Below are 22,099 nucleotides of genomic sequence, written 5' to 3'. Positions count from 1 at the left end.
CTTGATGACCTCTATCGATTGGCATTAAAAAAACTTGGGGTCATCTAAGGATGCAAGACATGCAATTTTCTGAAAAGTTCCTTTTTCTCGGCTACCCGAAGGACATTCCAGGACGTGGCAATGCCAATAGATGCGCAATGACAAATACTTCCATCATGCCACAGGATATTAAAATTATCCTTTAAACGACTGAGTTATTAGCACTTTTTTGTTTTTTGGACTTGTATTTTTTCCAAGTCCAAATTTAATGTAAATTTTTCCAAGTCCCAAATTGATTCAAAAGATCAAAAAACCTGCAGAAAACCACAAAATCCTTGATATCTCCGCTCCCCGCAGGACTATCGCCGTGTCCTTTGCACCACCTATAGTCCTTGATGATACGAATCTTTTGACATCAGATTCGTCCTGATCCTTCAAAGGTCTCGCGAGATATTCGCCATTTTTCTTTATACAAAAAAGTTATTTTATCTAAGCTACCCGAAGGACATTTCAGGATCTGTTAGTGTCAGTCGAAGCAGTTCATTAAGGACTATCATCTGACCAAAGGACATCCTGATCGTCCTTAAAATGGCTGAGTAATAAGGATATTTCTTGTATTTTTGCGATTTTTTGCCATTTTTCTGACTCTCCCCCTTACAAAAATTCGAGCAAAATTTTTGGAAGGATATTGAAAATCCTTGGATGCAGATCGATAGTTTACATCTTGGAGGCTCTAAAAAAGGATGTGCTGCGAAAATCGATCAATGTCCTGCTGAGATATAGCTTCGAGAAAATTATCCTATTTTCGTTTTTTAGCTCTAGAATCTACAAATCCTGCCGCAGGACAAAACGACATGGTTTCCTAGGATGTCCTTGATGACCTCTATCGATTGGCATTAAAAAAACTTGGGGTCATCTAAGGATGCAAGACATGCAATTTTCTGAAAAGTTCCTTTTTCTCGGCTACCCGAAGGACATTCCAGGACGTGGCAATGCCAATAGATGCGCAATGACAAATACTTCCATCATGCCACAGGATATTAAAATTATCCTTTAAACGACTGAGTTATTAGCACTTTTTTGTTTTTTGGACTTGTATTTTTTCCAAGTCCAAATTTAATGTAAATTTTTCCAAGTCCCAAATTGATTCAAAAGATCAAAAAACCTGCAGAAAACCACAAAATCCTTGATATCTCCGCTCCCCGCAGGACTATCGCCGTGTCCTTTGCACCACCTATAGTCCTTGATGATACGAATCTTTTGACATCAGATTCGTCCTGATCCTTCAAAGGTCTCGCGAGATATTCGCCATTTTTCTTTATACAAAAAAGTTATTTTATCTAAGCTACCCGAAGGACATTTCAGGATCTGTTAGTGTCAGTCGAAGCAGTTCATTAAGGACTATCATCTGACCAAAGGACATCCTGATCGTCCTTAAAATGGCTGAGTAATAAGGATATTTCTTGTATTTTTGCGATTTTTTGCCATTTTTCTGACTCTCCCCCTTACAAAAATTCAAGCAAAATTTTTGGAAGGATATTGAAAATCCTTGGATGCAGATCGATAGTTTACATCTTGGAGGCTCTCAAAAAGGATGTGCTGCGGAAATCGATCAATGTCCTGCTGAGATATAGCTTCGAGAAAATTATCCTATTTTCGTTTTTTAGCTCTAGAATCTACAAATCCTGCCGCAGGACAAAACGACATGGTCTCTTAGGATGTCCTTGATGACCTCTATCGATTGGCTTTAAAAAAACTTGGGGTCATCTAAGGATGCAGGACATGCAATTTTCTGAAAATTTCATTTTTCTCGGCTACCCGAAGGACATTCCAGGACGTGGCAATGCCAATAGATGCGCAATGACAAGGACTTCCATCATGCCACAGGATATTAAAATTATCCTATAAACGACTGAGTTATTAGCACTTTTTTGTTTTTTGTACTTGTAATTTTTCCAAGTCCAAATTTAATGTAAATTTTTCCAAGTCCCAAATTGATTCAAAAGATCAAAAAACCTGCAGAAAACCACAAAATCCTTGATATCTCCGCTCCCCTCAGGACTATCGCCGTGTCCTTTGCACCACCTGTAGTCCTTGATGATACAAATCTTTTGACATCAGATTCGTCCTGATCCTTCAAAGGACTCGCGAGATATTCGCCATTTTTCTTTATACAAAAAAGTTCTTTTATCTAAGCTACCCGAAGGACATTTCAGGATCTGTTAGTGTCAGTCGAAGCAGTTCATTAAGGACTATCATCTGACCAAAGGACATCCTGATCGTCCTTAAAATGGCTGAGTAATAAGGATATTTCTTGTATTTTTGCGTTTTTTGCCATTTTTCTGACTCTCCCCCTTACAAAAATTCAAGCAAAATTTTTGGAAGGATATTGAAAATCCTTGGATGCAGATCGATAGTTTACATCCCGGAGGCTCTAAAAAAGGATGTGCTGCGGAAATCGATCAATGTCCTGCTGAGATATGGCTTCGAGAAAATTGTCCTTTTTTCGTTTTTTAGCTCTAGAATCTACAAATCCTGCCGCAGGACAAAACGACATGGTTTCCTAGGATGTCCTTGATGACCTCTATCGATTGGCATTAAAAAAACTTGGGGTCATCTAAGGATGCAAGACATGCAATTTTCTGAAAAGTTCCTTTTTCTCGGCTACCCGAAGGACATTCCAGGACGTGGCAATGCCAATAGATGCGCAATGACAATTCCATCATGCCACAGGATATTAAAATTATCCTTTAAACGACTGAGTTATTAGCACTTTTTTGTTTATTGTACTTGTATTTTTTCCAAGTCCAAATTTAATGTAAATTTTTCCAAGTCCCAAATTGATTCAAAAGATCAAAAAACCTGCAGAAAACCACAAAATCCTTGATATCTCCGCTCCCCGCAGGACTATCGCCGTGTCCTTTGCACCACCTATAGTCCTTGATGATACGAATCTTTTGACATCAGATTCGTCCTGATCCTTCAAAGGACTCGCGAGATATTCGCCATTTTTCTTTATACAAAAAAGTTATTTTATCTAAGCTACCCGAAGGACATTTCAGGATCTGTTAGTGTCAGTCGAAGCAGTTCATTAAGGACTATCATCTGACCAAAGGACATCCTGATCGCCCTTAAAATGGCTGAGTAATAAGGATTTTTCTTGTATTTTTGCGATTTTTTGCCATTTTTCTGACTCTCCCCCCTTACAAAAATTCAAGCAAAATTTTTGGAAGGATATTGAAAATCCTTGGATGCAGATCGATAGTTTACATCCCGGAGGCTCTAAAAAGGATGTGCTGCGGAAATCGATCAATGTCCTGCTGAGATATGGCTTCGAGAAAATTGTTTTTTTTCGTTTTTTAGCTCTAGAATCTACAAATCCTGCCGCAGGACAAAACGACATGGTTTCCTAGGATGTCCTTGATGACCTCTATCGATTGGCATTAAAAAAACTTGGGGTCATCTAAGGATGCAAGACATGCAATTTTCTGAAAATTTCCTTTTTCTCTGCTACCCGAAGGACATTCCAGGACGTGGCAATGCCAATCTATGTCGTCTTGATAAGAATAATGAAATTCAGTTGGTGGTCACTTTATAAATTTATTCCCAGCAGTTGCTTCTCATTAAGCTCAATTGATATCGGTGCGGTTTGTAAATTAATACAGCTTCTGTATGCGGTTCCAGTTTAGTTTGATTTTGTTCGCAGCAGTGAGCGGAACTTTAGAAAATGGGTGCAATCTGTGTAACCTTGTTCCTACTGGCTGCCATTGTGGCCCTGATATATGTATTTCTAATCTGGAATTTCAATTACTGGTCTAATCGCGGCATTAAAACCGCAAAGTCGTGGCCCCTAGGGGGAAGTTTTCCCAGCATGTTTACGCAGAAAAGAAATGTTATGTACGACATTGAAGATATCTATCAGTAAGTGCTTGTAATCTGAATGTCCTTACAATTGCTTTACTTTTGGTTTTAAATGCTTTAGAAAATACAAGGGCACTGAGAACTTTGTTGGTGTCATTAATACTCGTTTGCCGCAGTTGCTCGTTCTTAGCCCGGAATATGCTCATAAAATATTCGTCTCGGATTTTAGTAGCTTTCACGATAATGAATTTGCAAAGTTTGTGCGTAACTATATCATACATCTTTAGCATTCATATTACCAAATATTTTAAATCAATCAAAATTAGGTCAGCCAAAAGGTAGACAGAATTTTGGCAAACAATCCGTTTATATTAACAGGTAACGCTTGGAAGGAGAGGCGAGCCGAAATAACGCCTGGCTTGACTGCCAACCGTGTAAGATATTATATATTTACATTACACGTAATTACTTTCTCTAATCTAATTGAGATCTCTGTTCAGGTCAGTGCCGTCTATCCTGTGACTCAAAGCGTGTGTCGCCAGTTCGTTGACTACATCAAGGGGCAACAACTCATTGCTTCATCGGAAGGCCTAAATGCCAAGGATCTTTGTCTCTGTTATACTACCGAAGTCGTTGCCGATTGTGTCCTAGGCATTAGTGCCAAAAGTTTCACTAATAATCCCACACCATTGGTGGGCATGATTAAGCGCGTCTTTGAGCAATCTTTCGGTTTTATATTCTTTACGATGATTGCCAATATTTGGCCACCGATAAGAAAGTTTTACACTATTGGACTTTTCGCCAAGGATGTGGAAGAATTCTTTTTCGATCTAATGCACAAATGCATTACTTTGCGTCGTCAAGATCCAAAGCTTCAGAATCGTACTGATTTTCTCAACTACATGTTGCATTTACAGGATAAAAAGGGTCTAAACACTCCGGAGTTGACTTCGCATACCATGAGTTTTCTTACTGATGGTTTTGAGACCACCGCATTGGTACTGGCTCATACATTATTGCTATTAGCTCGTAATCCTGAGGAACAACGGAAATTAAGAGAGGAAATCGGCAAGAGTAAACTGACGTTTGAACAACTTAGTGAGCTGCCTTTTCTAGATGCCTGTATAAATGGTGGGTTGACATGTGAAATCGCCCATTAGAGTAAATAGTAAACTCTTTTGTCTTTAGAAACACTTCGTCTGTTTCCACCACTTCTGTCTGGTCGTAAGATAGTAACCGAAACCTATGAGTTTGTTAATAAGAATGGTGTTCGGGTGAGTGTGAAACCTGGTGATGTTGTCATTGTTCCCGTCCGTTCATTCCACCTTGATCCACAATACTATGATGAGCCTGAAGAATTCCTGCCCGAGCGTTTTCTAGAGATCAATGGGGGTGTGCGAAAGTACAGAGATCAAGGGGTCTTCTGTGACGGGCCAAGAATTTGTCCAGGTAAGGAAATGAAACGCAACTCACAGTTCTATTATTAAATTGAATGTTTATTTGGTTTTGACTTAACAGGAATGCGTTTTGCTTTAACACAAATGAAGGCAGCTTTGGTCGAAATTTTACAGAATTTCAACATAAAAATCAACCCAAAGACCCGCAAGGATAATGTGTTAGACGATACATACTTTATGGCCTCATTGAAAAATGGAATATGGTTAAATTTCGAAACAATACAATAACTACAATATAATATAACTATTCTAAATTGAAATTGTAAGCTTCGCAATCGGCAATATCTATGTAATTTCGATATGCTTTCCAATATTCAATATCCATTTGTAATGACACAATCAATTTTCATGTTTCTTAAAATGTTTTTATTATTCAGTAAACTACAAATTTTGCTTATTTGGTACGCTTCGGATAAATATTTTGTTTTTAGTCGCGACTCAGGGCCAGTTGAACCAAAGGCAACACCTTAATCGAAGATAAATCAGCCAAAATTGCTTCAATGCTGTCCAGGGAAGCCACTTGCATGATACTCTCCTTACGGAAACTTAGTATAATGATGGCAAACAGGGGTAAAATCTCTAGGCTATCGAACCCGAGTATCTGTCACGAGGAGATAAAATAAAGTTATGATATAAATTTGTATAAATTAATAGTTAACTTACCAAATCCCAGAGTACTAGCAGTTGATCTGGTGGCAAGTGTCCAGAAAATGCTCTCATAAGCCATTTGAAAACTACGCGCAATCTGTGTGGATTCCAAGGACATATTACTCAGGGGCATTAAACAAGACTTAGAGGACTCACGGTTGTATCTGCAGCTCTCGAAAATGGGACCACAATTGCGGCTCATAGGTCTGTAGTAGCTTCTCGAACAACAAACAAAGGCTCACAATGCCTTGGGGATGCGTATTGATGGTGGTCAATCGGTGGCAATAGCGAACATAGAAGGCTCGGAATGTGTAATAGAGATTTACTGGCGAGTCGTACAGATAGCAAAACGGGGCAGCAAACATACAGATGCCATGGAAAGGCACCACACCAGAAGGGGGACCCTCGTATGTCTTACCCTTTACTGGAAATGTTTCATATTCCACACAGTTGCCAATGTCCGTGTCGCGGGAGAAACACAACAGGACCTGATAGAGAACATCCTCGAATACGAAGTACTGATCATCATTCGAGGCAGTCAACTGAATATCCTTGAAAACTAGCTTATCGACTATGTGATCGGTGGTCCATACACTATTTCTCAGCTTTTGCCAATAGTCTATGTCCTGTAGGAAAAATCAATGGAATATCAGATGAATCCCATAATTTAAAAGCTCTGTTTCACTTACATAATCGTGGAGTTTGCTATCCAAAACGGAAGCCCATAGGGCTCCACGATATGGTGCTGGTGTGCATCCCTTTTTCAGGAAGTGCTGACACATGGGCGCATGCCTTCCCTCCAAGATGCGTTGGCATTGAGTGGTTGTATCCATGGCCGAATAATTATCGCTCCGCAAGAGATCGGCATAATGTGACCGCAGCTCGAAAAGATTCTTCACCGGCAACGCTATGTGAGAGAATTCCCATTGGGGAATTTGGCTAAAAATAAACGAAAAGATATTGGCAACATTCGTTTAAAATATATGAAAGAGAAAGGAAGGAAACATGATACTTTTGTCGAGGAAATGCTCGTTTTTATGAAACGACATTTAATAAGTTTACTTACTCCGTATTCTCGGTTGTTGTTTTGGCGGGTCCTTTGAGAGAAAGCAAGACTTCTAGAAGATCCTTAGGTGCATACACTGGACGATAGTTTGCCAAATCTACAATAGTTTGCAATTAAGTTTCTTGTACCATAAAATTTGATAAACTTTACGACAGACTGACCCATGTTGTAATTGCTTAGTTCATTCCATTTGGCCACAAAATCCTCACGATCGGTACTAATGCGCGGTTGGCCATGAAGTGGAACTTTTAATTCTGCGCACATGGCATTGAGGCTTTTCCTTACGCGTCTATCCCACAGAACGCCAGCTCTTTTCAAATAACCCAGTGGATCACTGACTGTGGTTTTCTAAACAATAAGATCTGAATTAGTTTGGGTGTGATACACATGATTGGTAATGGACAACTTACCGATGATTGCTTAGAAGTTGGTAACGATTTGTCATTCAGTTCTGTTTTGCTGATGCGGCTCCGCACCAGATTATAGATTACGTTACGTATTTCTGTTTCCAGGCCAGCTCCTTTAATGGCATCCTCCAAGGTGTTGCGCATATCGTTTGTATCCACGCTTGGACTGCATACCAATTTCTGTAGTTCCTTGTAGATGGGCTCATAACATTTAGTATTTTTAATTGCCGAAATCACCTTGGCTGTCATGTGGTGAATACTGGCATCTTGAAGCTCCTCCATGTTGCACCATACACCGACCACTCAGTCGGCTGGGTCGTTTCTACTTCAACTTGTCAAATTTCAGTTTTTCCTTTCTGCACTTTGATAGCCAAAACAAAAAAGGTAAGCGCTCTTTTGTTAGGTACATGAACGATTCGTTTGACTTTTTATCGATCAAACTTGGGTAGCTTGCTTTGATTTCGGTTTTTCGATTTGATATGTGCATCTAAATTCACGAAAACCAGGCGCTTCTTAGTTACGGAATGCAACCACTTGTTTGGCTCAAAGGACTCGTTCTCCGCCCCCTGCATTTTTGTTTTTGCTGTCGTCGCTGGCAACCGATGGACGCATATACATATGTATGTATGTATGTATCTAGCTAATGAAAATTCCATTGTGTGTTATGTGTCATGTTCTCATGAACAACTAAAGACGCATGAAATTGTTTTTCTACTTGGGCGATTTTCTTATTGCGTCAGATGCTCATGCTGCTTTGTTTTTAATTTTGTCAGGTGTCATGCAAACAATACTTATACGACATGTTGAAACAATTTTTGGACATAAGTAACAAACAGATATATCTTTAAAAGTTCTCTAAGTATTTAAAGTTCTACCTCCATTTTATTAACTGCTACTTTATGTATAGATATACTAAAGATATTTGTCTCAATAATAACAATATATCTATGTATGTATATATAGACTAAACGGCCTAGTTAAATTTGACCCCTTACAACATGCAATGATATTTAATGATGTTTTTTATACACTACTTTTTCGGAATTTTCTTTCAATTAGTCTAGGGCTTGTGCCACATATCAACTCCTCCGCTCCTGTTGAAATACAATTTGTTTTGGTAATTACGACGTAAATCTTGCCTTAAATTTTATGCCACCAAACTGTCAGCAACCAAATTAGAACTTATGCCACGCCTGTGGTCGCCACTTGTGGCTATTTATGTGGACACAAACAAAAATTGTGCATAGCTCTATTGAAATATGCTAGAGACAATCGAGTAGAAGTGTCTTCCCTTCCATCTTTCTACCCCTTTTCCCATTTCAATCTATTCTCTCACTCTGGCATACCCAAAAACCAAAAAGTGTTTTACGTTTTGTCATAAATAATAAAAATCAAATGGCCATCAGAAGTTGCTTATTGCCAAAAAACAAACACACTGAATTCCGCCAAACTAAAGGAAGGTTACACACATTCAAACCACTCCACCCAACCACAACCTGTCCCACCTTTCTGATGTCCATTTGCCAGACTGAAGTGCCTTGTTTGTTTGTTTTAAAGCTGCCGAAAAAAAATATAAAACCACATCAACATTTTTGTTTCGGCCAAAGAGGAGGAGGTGAACCGCAGAAAGAACAGCAGCAATAGCATCGGGATGGGCATCTGGCCGCCTCTCATATACCTATACATCTATGTATGAGTGGATATGATCATTTGGACAAAAATTGCTATAAAGTACTAAAAATACAATTACCGTGAGAAATTCGCGCTGATTTTGTGACTGATTGTGAAGACGTTTATAGTCGATTTTTAGTGACTGACTGAGTGACCGACGGAATCCGGACAAGAAAAACTACAGAGCACCATATTATGTGTGCGAGGGTGGAGGCTCTCACTTCATGGACGTAGTGATGGGGTAACAATGAACTGTACAACAAGCCAAGTGAATTCGATCATCTGTTTACTCGCATTAAATGTATAGTTTAGGCTATCATCCAGTTAAATAAGTAATATTTTTTGATAATTTCTGTTGACAACGTGAAATCTTTTCCAATTTGCAAAGAAAACAAGAATAAAAGGTACTGACTACGCCTGTGCACACGTTCGTCGCTCATTATATGTATGGCCAGAAAGTACTGCTCTTTGCATAATTATGGCGTGCGCGTAGACAACGTAGATGAAGATAAAATTGATGGAGGAGATGACGTCGCCGACCTTAGACATCTATTCACTGACCACCTCTTTATCTACATATATCGAACTGCTCGCCCTTGCCCACCTGCACCTGTAACACACTTTGATCTGATTTTTCTTGCGTCTGGCCAAAATCATCTCATCCGCCGCATTCCAATACACACACAGAGACATTGCGGAGAAGGAGGAAGCATCAACACAATAACCATTTCTGCTCAGTAGTACTATACGCGTCCACTAAGCGGATTTTGTTGTTTATAAATAATGATCTTGGCCAGACGATCGGTTTAGTGCTCGACCGCAGGCCAACGCAGTTGGAACGCATTCTCGGAGCTATTGGAAGTCCCCGTCTCCTAACCCCTACATACTTCTAGATATATAGCTATATATATTCATATTCATCATCACTATGGTACTACTGATTGTGCAACACGAAAAAAATAAATTAGTTTTTAACAAGTTAACTGACTTTAGGAAGACGATGAGAAAATGGACATCATGCGTAAAGCATTCCAAATGTTCGATACACAAAAATCCGGATTTATCGAAACTCTACGCCTGAAGACCATTTTGAACAGCATGGGACAAATGTTTGAGGAGAGCGAACTACAAGATCTTATCGATGAAAACGATCCAGAAGATACTGGTAAAGTTAACTTTGATGGCTTTTGTAACATAGCGGCCCATTTTCTCGAAGAGGAAGATGCCGAGGCCATTCAGAAGGAATTGAAGGAGGCATTTCGTTTATACGATCGCGAGGGAAATGGTTACATCACCACGTCTACGCTAAAGGAGATTTTGGCCGCACTAGACGATAAGCTGTCATCGAGTGACTTGGATGGCATCATTGCGGAAATCGATACCGACGGCTCAGGCACAGTGGACTTTGATGGTAAATATATGGAAATCAACCGTATTCTATGGAACAAAATCTCTATATATAATAATATGTTCAACAGAGTTCATGGAAATGATGACTGGAGATTAAAATAGTGTTACAGGCAAATCCTTATTGCTGATACAAATAAAAAGCTTTTGGTGTTTAATAATACGATTCTTATTTTTTTATAATTATTATTTTTAAATAAATTAACTAAACGCTTTAATACAAACTTTAGTTTCAAAATAAACCTTTCATTATAAATACACGTATAATGAAAGAGTTTGAATGACCAAAAATAAAGAAATTACAATACATATCCATTAAATCTTAGATATTTATCTTAAACAAGGCAACTTTTACCAATAAGAACTTGAAACACATACATATATATTATTTACATATACATATATATATAATATAGATTTAGATCTATAGTTCATTATTTACACAAAACAAATAATTAAATCAAAATCCAATGTTATATAAAGAGTAATTTTAGATGTATATAAATTAAGCAGCCCATAAAATGTGCCGTAGATCCTATTAACTTATTCAAAACTCAACATTTCGTTTGGCTTTTGTCTTTACATATTGTTTCTTAAGTCAACTAGTCAATAGGCAGAATTACCTCTTAGCACATTTGGCTAAAATTTTCTTAGACAGACGCTGTATATATGTGGATATAAATGGTTATGTCCTACATACATATGTATATACAGCTTAAAAAACATGCCGAAGATCCTATTAACCTGTTCAAAACTCCCTTAATTTTGTCTTTACATATTGTTTCTTAAGACAACTAATTCTGTGTGGATTTTACAAAAGGCAGCATTATCTCTTAGCGATTTTGGCTAAGATTTTCTTAGACGCTTTTATATATAGGTACTATATATGTATTTATGCTATTTCTTATACATACATATATGATTAATAAGTAATTGTTTAAGTTTTTTCTTTTTAACAAGCTGGCACAAAAGATATTACCTAAGTAATTTCGATTTCGATTTTCAACCTTCATTTCTGAAATAGTTAAAGCATTTTTTAAACCAAAGATTTCTTTTCATTTTTGCATTTCAAAGGATCATAACTAAACTATTAATGGATCGCATTAAACCCACAATCAGTGCAGCACTTAATCTAAAACTACCTAAAGGCACTCCAATACAAGTTACGCAAACGTTAACCAAGTGCCCACTTAATATGGACTCGAAAGGGTACAAACATAAATGCAACTTAGGTCAAACCTAAAACAATTCTACAATACACAAATTAGTAGGATACAATGCGCTGAAAACTAAACAATTTTCATAGGCACATCGATAAGACACTCAGGTTCCAAACGTCCCAAAGTCTTTTTTACACGCAATGCTGTCAAACGGACTGTGGGATTGGGATGCCAACACTCCTGCATGATTTTGGACACAGTGGCAAGGACGTCATCCTCTTGCCAGCGTGATGGTATAGGCGGTCGGAAGCCCTTAACACAAACAACAGCATGCATATCCTCGAAGGTAGGATCTGAAGGCACCACGTCGTGATATGGCAAAGCATAATCCTCGCAGGTGGTGGTTTTGGTGCCTGATATGGGCGTGTAGCAGCGTCGTGCCATTTCCCAGAGAACCAGACCTACTGAGTACATATCCGCGCGTTTGAATTCCTCGAACTGCTGTGGATTCAGCACTTGGGCGAGAACTTCGGGTGCCATATAACGGCGAGTGCCAACACGTGTGTTTTGAGCAATATGGATTTCATCCAGTTCCGAATTATATTTCACTGCCAGGCCGAAATCGGCTATGGCACATTGTCCGTTGCGTTTGACCAGTATGTTTTTGCTTTTGATGTCACGATGGGCAATCGCAGGTTTGCCTGGAGTCCCAAAAATCTCGTCATGCAAATGGGCCAAGCCGGAGGCCAATGAGTACGCCAACAATTGAAGCTTCTGAGGATTAATAACCGACATGGATAGGTAATCATGGAGACTACCCACTTCGTGGTAATCGGTTATAAGCAGCATCTGGGTCCAGCTGCCATTTCCCTTGATATCAGCGGCAATAAATCCCAATATGTTCTCATGGCGCATAAGGACAGTCTGATAGATCTCTGTCTCACGGAACCAAGAAGCCTCCTCGGTGGTGAAAAACGTCTTGACAGCCACATGCTCGTCCCGCCACTTGGCTAACCACACCTCGCCATAACGGCCCTTGCCCACCAATCGCATCATTTGAATTTGTTTGGCTATGGTACGCTGTACCAACAACGGCAGGCCAGAGCCTGAACCGGAACTCTGTTCAACAAGTTGAGACAACGGCGACAGCTGTGAGTTGCACATGGAGCTGATCAGTCGTGGCTGTTTGCGTAATTTTTCTCGTCGCTTGTAGGTCAAACACAGGATGAAAACAATCACAATGAACACGGAGAGACAAACCGCAATTGAGGCTAATAATGCCAATGTGTGCATGGATTCGCTGCTAACTGGTAACTCTGGAGCGGGTGTGGTCATTTTGGGTGTATATGCGGGACGCAGATCACGGTTACAGAAATCCTCTTTGTCACAGCATACAATATTCTTGCCATGAATATGAGGAACTGCTGCCACTTTGCACTGCAAATGTGAGAAAAGTTTTAGTAAGTCTTATAGAAAGAGACGGTCTATGCACAAACCATTAATAGTCCTCCATTCTCCTCCGGGGGCATACATCCAAAAGTGCGCTCTTCCTCATATGTGCCTGTGCTTTCATCATAGATTTCCTCGACAGCACTGAAACAACTGCCGCCGGGTCTGGTCTCACAAGTGCCATTGCTAACATTGCCTGGACAGCTACCATCACAGTAGCAAGTCAAAGAGCGAGCTGCAAAAAAAATTGATAAATAAAAATTAAAATCATCTTAAAAATGTCTAAAAAAAAGATTGATAGGAACTAAAGTGCAATCAGTCATCCAATAATCCGCCAGTTCTGTTAATCATAATTCAAGTGCCTAACTGCATTTCGTATGCGTCTGAGCATGAAGTGCAGTGGGCAACAGTAAGTCGAGCAATCGATTCAGGTCGCCGGTAAACCAAGTCAAGTAACTAGCCAGCAGCCAGCCTAATTACAAGCTCTGTGCAAGGTAGTTTTTCTCTCCAGTAGCCAGTATATGTGGTTATGGTCACAGCTGAAACGTGGTGAAGTGGCCAGACGAACAGTTACCTACCTGCCATGTGTGTTTCATTGTGGGCGTTCAAGCAATTGGGCGCGAGTTTTATGGCTGCTTTCCATAGAGACCGTTATATGTATGACTTATGGGCTACTTACACGACTTGATTGACTTGAAGTCGCAAATGTTCCCATGGTTGGCTGGCCGAATGCCTATCACTCCCCCTTCTCTTCGTTGTGTCTGTTACTTATTGTTAATGTCTGTTGTTTTTAATGTGATTCTGCTTATTGTTTATCATTTATGTATTTATATATTCTCTCTTTATTTCGTTTGCACCATAGTCGTCATAATTCTACAGGTTTATCGAGGGAACGCTAAAAAAATTGTACCAAACTGCATGCCAATGAAACAAAATAACAATGCCAGGTAAAAAAATCAACAAATTGGCGGATGTTGACTTCAAATGGCTCGATTCTTGCTCGTTTCTGCTGCTCGCCCACTTTGGTATTAGTAGCATTGGCAAGATAATAATCTAATTACAATATAATGGCAGGTGACACTTAGGTATTTTCATTGCATCGGACGCGATGTATGTTCTATCCGTGTACCTTTGTACTACTCTATGCAAAATGTGGACGATGCAATTTTGTTATCTACCTGCTGATATTTCTTTCCGAAAAAATGTTTATCGTGTAGCACAGTAGCAACTTTTCGCTGGCATTGGATTCTTAAAAGACAGACAAATTACGAATTTTTGTTCGGCTAACAAACAAAAAAGAACAGACAAAGAAAAAATCAAATTATGAAACATGCCAATGCAGCATCCGCAACAGGGCCAGACGGGACGACAATGAGATAAAATTGTTGCTTCTGCGGCGGTTGGCTTTAACTTGGCGCCACAGGCACACGCGCAAGGTACAGGGAACAACAAAGAAACACACTCATAGGTAGAGGGAGAATTGGCCAGGCCAAATATGCCTGTTGCCATTTCCACTCCAAAAGCATATTTTAGTTGAAAGTTGGAAAAAGACAAGGCAAAATTTAATTTAATGCCAAATATGGCAAGATCATAAAGTATTCAAAATGATTAAAATCAAACAAGAATTCGAAATTCACAATATAATAAAGTAACTTGGATTTTAACAAACAATTTAGCTGAACTACTATTACAGAGCAGTTGCAAATGATACATATTGGGTTTTATTTCTTATAAGTTACATATGGAAATGCATATTTCTCGTATTTCTCGTGATTCATCTAACGATTTCCGCTGCCAACGCGCATCATGGCGAAGGCATTTTTTAGGTGCAGTTTGTTTGCCCGTTTATCATCAGCATCTTCCTCCTTCAGCTCCAGTCTCAGCTCGAGCCGCACTAAAACCGTGTGGGATGCCTTGAATTGTCGTTTTTAGTGATCTCCCGTGTTTGCTGTGCGTCTATGTGTGTCGTAAACATTGCATCAAATGGCCGCCCAGGCTAAAAATACACCCACCCAGGTTTTTCACTCTCACAGTGCTTCCAGTTTCAAAAATTCTTTGTGTATATCCGTTTTTGCCAAAATGCCAAATAGAAAACTTTCGTTTATGTGCGTAGGCAAGTTGAAGTCATGTGGTCTCGACTAAAATAAATATACTATATCTCAACTATACTCATATATACAAATCCAAGTACGTGTACATTGTACACGTACTTCTTCAACAAAGAATCGCGGAAGTGGCGAGAGAGAAGATGTTTGTGAGCTCATCAGTGGAATCAACCCAAATAAATGAGAATCAGAATAAACCCTATGACTAGACGAATTGGTGACGTTGTCGATGAGTGTTCAGCCGAGACACAATACGAATCCAGACGCACACGTATTCGTTTCGAAAATACTCTTTTATTCTTGCTTGTCCTAGATTACTATCGGTATGAATTCTTTACCTATTTATTATACATCGGGTACTTGAAAACTTCAGCTTCGGGCAAATAAACTTCACACATTTTCTAATCTTTCTGGGTGGTAAGTGGCTGGCTCAGAGGCTAGATAATCAAGTTGAAATCGGAATTCTAAAATGTAGGAAACTGTGCTCCATCGGCAAATTTGTTTGTCAAAGAAGAGTGTTAAATATATCGTAATACATTTTTTTCCTGGTGTTTGTGCCTTTCAATGTGTTGTACCCGCCGCTGATGTGGATTTAGTTTTCCATTTACATTTTGGTTTGGATGGTGGGCGGATTGCTTATAACATTTTATATAATAATGATATTACGTGTTTGTTTTAGGTATTTACTAAAAATAAAATGTGGGCGTTATACTTAAGTTTTTGTGTGTCTCATTTGATTTTTTGTTGTGCTTGCTGCATTTTTAATTCCTGTCAGTTTTTAATGAATTTTGGCAGTATTAGACTTTTTTCTGTCGATGTCGTGATTACTTTTTGTTAATTTGGATTTGTTCCCAATTTCCAAATCTCGTAAATCGTTGAATTGCAGAGTTTGTTGAAAAGTTGATTTATTTATACTGGCAGATTTATTTTGAACAACAATTTGGACCATTTCTTGTGACTTGCTGACGTTGTTGCTTTATTCTATCTATTCAACATACAAACATAAATATACATTTATACATGGATATATACGTATTTGTATAGAAAATGTAGCAGTATCAACGTGACCATCAGATGGCTATATTTGAGAGACGAGAGGGGAATTCAGATGGGGCAGAAAGAGAGAGAGAGTGGGAGGCAAAGAGGCTTTTATATTCTTTGCATTTGTTGTTTAATTTTATCAACAGACATATTTCGTTTTATTTTTATGGTCCCAGAGAAATGGTAGTAGATTAAGATGTTGCCACAATCAGAGGGTGGGGAGGAGGACGCATTTTGATAAGATTATCCTTGCAAATACTCGAATTGACCAATTTTATTTATGTATATACTTTTTTTTTATTGCAAAGTCATTGAATAATACAAATGCTAAAGTTCTGCAAACTCAATAAACTAAATTAAATAATCATTACCAAGCGTTAAATATATTTGTTGATCTATCCAATATGTGTTTACAAACATATTTCATTTACTTTATATATATTTAAATTATTTTTTCTTAACATTCCATTGCAAGGTATAATTTGCATAAAATGCATTTAACTAGCATTTAATTGACTTTCAAAACGTGTCACACACATACATATGTATGTATGTATACATACATGTCCACATTTAAAACATAGACACACAGAGAAAGAGACTGAAGAGGGCAGAGTGAGTGCGCGACTAAAACATGTTATTTTTCGCTAGAAAAATGCATGAATGGGTTTTTTTTGTTTCTCTCTGTTGTTATTTTTCTCAATAACTAACCTGTTATGCCCGCAATACCCTCTCTGGCAGAGGGTGTTCTCATTTTGTTAACAAATTTTAAATATTTGAGAATTTTGAAAAGTCTTATACAAAAACCAAACAAATTATTACGTATTCGCACCGTATAATTTGAGTTGTTGGAACTACAACATAGAAAAGACTAAAGAGCGTCCTCCATAAGCCGATAACCGTTACTTGATTAACACTAATCCTAATCCCTTTCGCTCGTTAAAACGAAGTTCATGAACGAAGTTCATAAAGTCTGAAGTATCAGTCCGAATATTATATTGCCAAGCTGATTTGCGTCAGATTTAAATTTTAGCACTTTTTGTGGGCGTATCCAGTGTATTTTTTTTCTCTTGGGTTTATCTTAATCAAAATGCTGTCAAAATTGTTAATAAAATGCCTTAAGCATTTCCAGTTCTTGGTAAATATTTTGTCAAGTGGCATTTTAATTAATTTCGCCCACGCTGTTGTCCAGCTTCCAACTTTCAAGAGAATTCTAATCTGCATACAAGTAATACATATATAAGATCGTGGATACATACATCCGGGTTTAAAAGTAAAACAATATGTAAATCCACATTTATGTATACATCGATTTGAACATATATATGTATATATGTACATACATATGTTTGTATTGAAGGTAGATAGAACGATAGTCAGAACCATGTGATCGTCAGAGAGGAAACTATTTGAAATGCAAAACATAACGTTTGAGCGGGCATAAATTAGTCTTGGCCAACACAAAAACTTGGCTTTGGCAACATGTTGCCAACCTTCAACAAGTAAAACCGCCAAGCCGAATTAGAAAATACTTTTGGTACTGCAATTGTTGAATAAATGAAGTCATCATCTATTTATTCATCACATTGAATTATTAGAAAAATAGTCAAATAAATCAAGTATACGCCCCGCAAATAAATCAATTGCAATTTAAACGGCTTTTGTGCACACATAAAACAATAACGCCCTCTCTGCTAATGAACAAATAAAATTTAATTAGACACATTCATTTGTATATATCAATTTTAATTGAAATTAATCGATTATACAAAATCCCTTAGTTAACTTAAGGAGTACTAAAAACTAAATAGATGGTTGGTTTTTGTTGGTAGGGTATATTCTTTCCCTGGTTTTTAATATGACTTGTATTGATCGTATATTTGACTACCTAGTGCTTTTTCTATGTGAGCTACCAATACATTTAAAGCTATCTTTCCAAATACAAAATATTGTAAGTCTTAGACAAATTTACGTAAATTAATTATCCAAAAATCAAACCAAACTAACAAAAAAAAAAAAAAAACGAACAGAAAAAAACGTGGATCGTTTGTTTTCCAAATAAAACCAAAAATGATAGCGAAGGTAAACGGGTTTTGTTTTTGTTAACTTGTTGTGTTGTTGCTGTTCGTTCGTGTTGTTGCCCCAGGCTTGGTCATGACAACTTTTAAAATGATTTTTCCTTATAAATAGCTATAATTAATGTTGGTTTTTGTTTTGCTATTTTTGGTTGTTTTTTCTTCCCTTTTTTTAGCGAGTTTTTCATTAATAAAACAGATGGTTAAAGATTTTTATGTGGTCTCCCACAATATGTACGCCATTCACGATCTCCTTCCTTTCTCTGTCTTTCTCCCCACGTATCTATATAGGGAGCAATTAAAAACAATTGCAGCATTCATACATAATTTTATGTATTTTCTGTGCGCCCAAACTCAGCAGCCGCAAATCGCCACAATCAAGTTTAATTAGAGAAAAGCGAAGTAGAGCCCGTCGAGCAGCCAGTCAGACGCCTTGATGTACAAAATTCGCGCTGATTTGGCTTAATGATTTTTAATTGTACAAAATTGCACAGAATACATTTATACATACATACATATTTATTCCTTTGTATGAGAATTGAAATTAAGAACAAAAAAGAAATGTTGCATACTAACAATACTCTAACTGCTGCCTTTTCTGTCACATATGTACATTTATATATGTATATATATATATATATATACTCTATGTAATATCAACTAGTTAACCAAACCTCCATTCTGTATCGTTGAGGATCTTAGGTTGTACCGTAATTATTTTTCCTGTGTCCTTCTTACTTTATTTATGACAAATAACTAACGCAACTTAACTAAAAGACATTGACATAACGAAGATCAGCAATTTTATTTATATACTGTTTTCTGTTGACTGAATTAAAATTACAGACATGAAATCATCAGCAGCAACAACATATAATGATAATAAAATACATATTATATATCTGGTCAACATTTATGTTTCTCTTCTCATTTTGTGTTTTCAAATTTGCATGCAGATACAGTTTTTATGCCGATTTTATCACAAAATCGAAACCACTGAAGTAAAGAGTAATGACTTTCAAAATAAAAAAGATAATCACAGCAACGACGACAACAACAAATACAACAAATGGATTTTAATATGTCTTAACCAGTAGCCAAATTAAAATAAAAACAACAGCGGGGCTAATTAGTTGTCGTCGTTATCTCTTTTTATTTTCGTTTTTGTTTTTTCTCTTTTTTTTAGATTGGACTTAAATTAGAAATTTATGCTGTTGCCTTAGCGAAATACCAAATGCTATTTGGCTGAAAATAAACTAGACAGAGACATAGCATTATATACATATATGTATATATGTATGTATATAATGTATTTGTACGTATACATAAACATTTGTACATCCAACAAGATTCAAGATATAAGCCATGAGCCTTCAAAATCCTAACTACAATAATTAGATTAAAATTACAAATGTGAATTAGATAAAGGGATGAAATAATGACATTCACAAACTTGAAAAGTTCCTCTTGAAATTGGAGAACTTGAGTAAAAAGCAGAAGAGTATTTCATAGGTACATATATGAGAAATCATTTTCCAAGTTTCTTTCGACTCTTAAGGCAGCTAAAAATGCAGCATAAGTAATAGTCGATGGATGGATGAACGGATGTTCAGGCAGTGTGTCAAACATAAATTTAAAGTCTTTGCTCATGCATTTTTATTTGCATAGGAAATTTATTTTGAAGTGGGTGGCCGCGTCAAAATGTCAATTAAATTTATATGAAAATCACGCGACGGGCATATAAAAAGCAGCACAAAAACAAAACAAGCACTGGCAATAACAGAGAAAGAGACGAAGACAGCGAAAGCGTCAACATGTTGACGACGCATTGATTTAGTTGTCAACATGTTGCCAGTCACCTGAAATATTGCTACCGATTGCCTTTTATGGCGAGGAGGAGGCGGCCATGACGTGTGCAGTCTTAAATTAGCAACCAAAAATATGCAAATGTTTAATGAATTGTATATATGTACCGATCTACATTAGTATGTGTTATCTATATAGTATAGCCATATACTCATGCATAGACTGCTGAGTTGTCATTTCAATCTCTTTTCGTGTGTGCGTGCGTTGTTTCATTCTAATAAGCATGCCGCCAGGCAGTCTGAGTCTGAGATACATTTACCCACTCACAATTATAATTAGAACTGAATAGATCAACAATAAAAGTTAAAAACATTTTGCGATTTTTGATTTTTGGATACGACTTTTGGCTTTTCAGGGCGAAAAAAAACGTGGCATCACATTGGTTTAGGCAATTAGCATAGGCAAATCGAATTTAACAGTTTTCTGCTAAAACCTTGGGGCACTAAAACTGCGAATGCAGAACATCGCAGAACTGGTAAAGAAACAGGAATCGTGATGGGATAGGGGGAAAGTATTTATTTCGTTCTCTCATAAAAGACTGAGATAATCTTTCTCAACTCCATTCTGTTAAATTTCACTTCATTTATCACACAGTCCATCATCATTCTCCACTCTGTCTTCTTTGTATACAAATTCTCTGGGTTTTCACATTACAAAAGGACTTGAACTTCAGATTTTGATTAATCGTCAACGAAAAGACAAGAGAAACAAAAAATTAAGCGGAATTGTTCCCTAATGGTTGAGAGGCATGGTGGCAGGAAACCGCCTGCATTTACATACATATGTATGAGAATTTGTTGTGTGTATATTGCAGATACATTTCATTCACTTGCGTCGCCTGGCAAGCCACACAAATTCCATGCGATTTAATATTTTTATTATTTTTCTTCTTCTTTTTGAGTGTTTGTTTTTTGATTTTCGTTTTGTTTTGACAAACAGCAGCAGCTGCTTGTTGACTGCTTAGGCATTCAGCATATCTGTGCGTATCTTTCCGTTGAGGAACGACAACGACTCGGGCTTCAGTCAATTTTCACGCGCCCTCGCACATGTGTGCTCCACACGTTTGACGAAAGATCCCCACAGATCGCAAAAATAAAACCGAAGAAGAAAAAAGATTTTGAATGAATGTACGAGTGATGCAGGAACCGGTGGTGCAGTTGGACCGGGTGATGAACAGGATATGCGGATGCTGCACATCAGCATAGAATTATTTACATTCCAAGTAGTGGCATTAAAATCAGTTTAATTATTTATAGTATTATCGTTAATGGTACCGGGTACAAATCGATATACATACGTAGCCTAGTTCATACCAGACTTACTAACATCGAATATGTGACAAAGCGTCAGTTGCAGACAAACTAAGAAAACTCTTGTTATGTTCTGGCCGGCACTTCAACGGCAGCCGCTACCGCTTCTTGCTGACCAGTTAGGAAAAATGAAAAATCAATGACCCCTTTTTGCTGCGTAAACGCAAAAAGTTAAATGGAAGTAAAAATGAAAAAAGCAAAACAGAAAACAAAAAAATTCGTTAAAATAAAATACATTTATATTTTATTGTTTTTTTCGTAAGCACACATTGTTGGAGTCAACTACATATTCATACATTTGTACACCGATACGTATGTGTGTTATGTACCTATAATTATAATCTATATACATATATACATACATATATTGTTTTTCGTGTTTTAGCTTATTAAAATTTTTGTTACGATTTTTGTTTGTTTACGCGTGGCAGACGACGACGACGACCACGACAAATTGATAAGATTAGCTACGTTTAACTATATATGGGGGCAACCCAAAGCGACAAGACCAGCGACCAACAGACCTACCAGGTCATATACCTGGGCATTAGTTTAGTGCCAGGCAATAGCAGCAACGTTATCAAACTTGTCTGTATA

At 37.5% G+C, this 22,099-nt stretch overlaps 4 protein-coding genes across 5 annotated transcripts in view; 2 read left to right on the top strand and 2 right to left on the bottom strand.

The window, feature by feature from the left end:
- Window positions 1–3,694: 3,694 nt before the first annotated feature.
- On the top strand, window positions 3,695–5,678 carry LOC137581360 (probable cytochrome P450 28d1). The gene is made up of 6 exons (XM_068295589.1): window positions 3,695–3,900; window positions 3,962–4,100; window positions 4,167–4,274; window positions 4,341–4,971; window positions 5,029–5,289; window positions 5,359–5,678. Exons 1-6 carry the CDS (start codon window positions 3,707–3,709, stop codon window positions 5,523–5,525), a joined length of 1,500 nt encoding a protein of 499 aa, XP_068151690.1. The 5' UTR covers window positions 3,695–3,706; the 3' UTR covers window positions 5,526–5,678.
- On the bottom strand, window positions 5,641–8,161 carry LOC137581356 (TBC1 domain family member 19). Its single transcript, XM_068295582.1, has 7 exons — window positions 7,422–8,161; window positions 7,173–7,359; window positions 7,012–7,108; window positions 6,635–6,884; window positions 6,102–6,571; window positions 5,961–6,042; window positions 5,641–5,898 (listed from the first exon to the last, which is right to left on the bottom strand). Exons 1-7 carry the CDS (start codon window positions 7,698–7,700, stop codon window positions 5,725–5,727), a joined length of 1,539 nt encoding a protein of 512 aa, XP_068151683.1. The 5' UTR covers window positions 7,701–8,161; the 3' UTR covers window positions 5,641–5,724.
- A 1,714-nt stretch (window positions 8,162–9,875) lies between these two features.
- On the top strand, window positions 9,876–10,720 carry TpnC25D (Troponin C at 25D). Its single transcript, XM_068295595.1, has 3 exons — window positions 9,876–10,020; window positions 10,083–10,500; window positions 10,568–10,720. Exons 1-3 carry the CDS (start codon window positions 10,018–10,020, stop codon window positions 10,594–10,596), a joined length of 450 nt encoding a protein of 149 aa, XP_068151696.1. The 5' UTR covers window positions 9,876–10,017; the 3' UTR covers window positions 10,597–10,720.
- Window positions 10,721–10,811: 91 nt separating this feature from the next.
- The window catches only part of tkv (thickveins), a 35,265-nt gene continuing 23,977 nt past the window's right edge, over window positions 10,812–22,099 (bottom strand). For both annotated transcript variants that reach the window (XM_068295579.1, XM_068295580.1), the window contains 2 exons: window positions 13,153–13,340; window positions 10,812–13,093 (listed from right to left, as the gene is read on the bottom strand). In XM_068295579.1, the coding sequence (XP_068151680.1) occupies window positions 11,786–13,093; window positions 13,153–13,340 (1,496 nt within the window). In that variant the 3' untranslated portion in view covers window positions 10,812–11,785. The remainder of the gene's footprint in view (window positions 13,094–13,152; window positions 13,341–22,099) is intronic.

Source organism: Drosophila tropicalis, unplaced genomic scaffold (genome assembly GCF_018151085.1).
Source record: "Drosophila tropicalis isolate 14030-0801.00 unplaced genomic scaffold, ASM1815108v1 contig_845, whole genome shotgun sequence".
NCBI classification, from domain to species: domain Eukaryota; kingdom Metazoa; phylum Arthropoda; class Insecta; order Diptera; family Drosophilidae; genus Drosophila; species Drosophila tropicalis.
Note: the sequence above shows the minus strand (reverse complement) of the source record. Positions and strands in the feature narration are given on the sequence as shown.

Excerpts from the sequence above, each read along its gene's own strand:
- LOC137581360 (XM_068295589.1), top strand. The coding sequence starts at position 3,707 with ATGGGTGCAATCTGTGTAACCTTGTTCCTACTGGCTGCCATTGTGGCC. Across the intron at positions 3,901-3,961 it reads GACATTGAAGATATCTATCA|AAAATACAAGGGCACTGAGA; the intron begins GTAAGTGCTTGT and ends TAAATGCTTTAG. Across the intron at positions 4,101-4,166 it reads ATAATGAATTTGCAAAGTTT|GTCAGCCAAAAGGTAGACAG; the intron begins GTGCGTAACTAT and ends AATCAAAATTAG.
- LOC137581356 (XM_068295582.1), bottom strand. The coding sequence starts at position 7,700 with ATGGAGGAGCTTCAAGATGCCAGTATTCACCACATGACAGCCAAGGTG. Across the intron at positions 6,572-6,634 it reads ATAGCAAACTCCACGATTAT|GACATAGACTATTGGCAAAA; the intron begins GTAAGTGAAACA and ends TTTTTCCTACAG. Across the intron at positions 5,899-5,960 it reads TGCTAGTACTCTGGGATTTG|ATACTCGGGTTCGATAGCCT; the intron begins GTAAGTTAACTA and ends TCCTCGTGACAG.
- TpnC25D (XM_068295595.1), top strand. Across the intron at positions 10,501-10,567 it reads AGGCACAGTGGACTTTGATG|AGTTCATGGAAATGATGACT; the intron begins GTAAATATATGG and ends TATGTTCAACAG.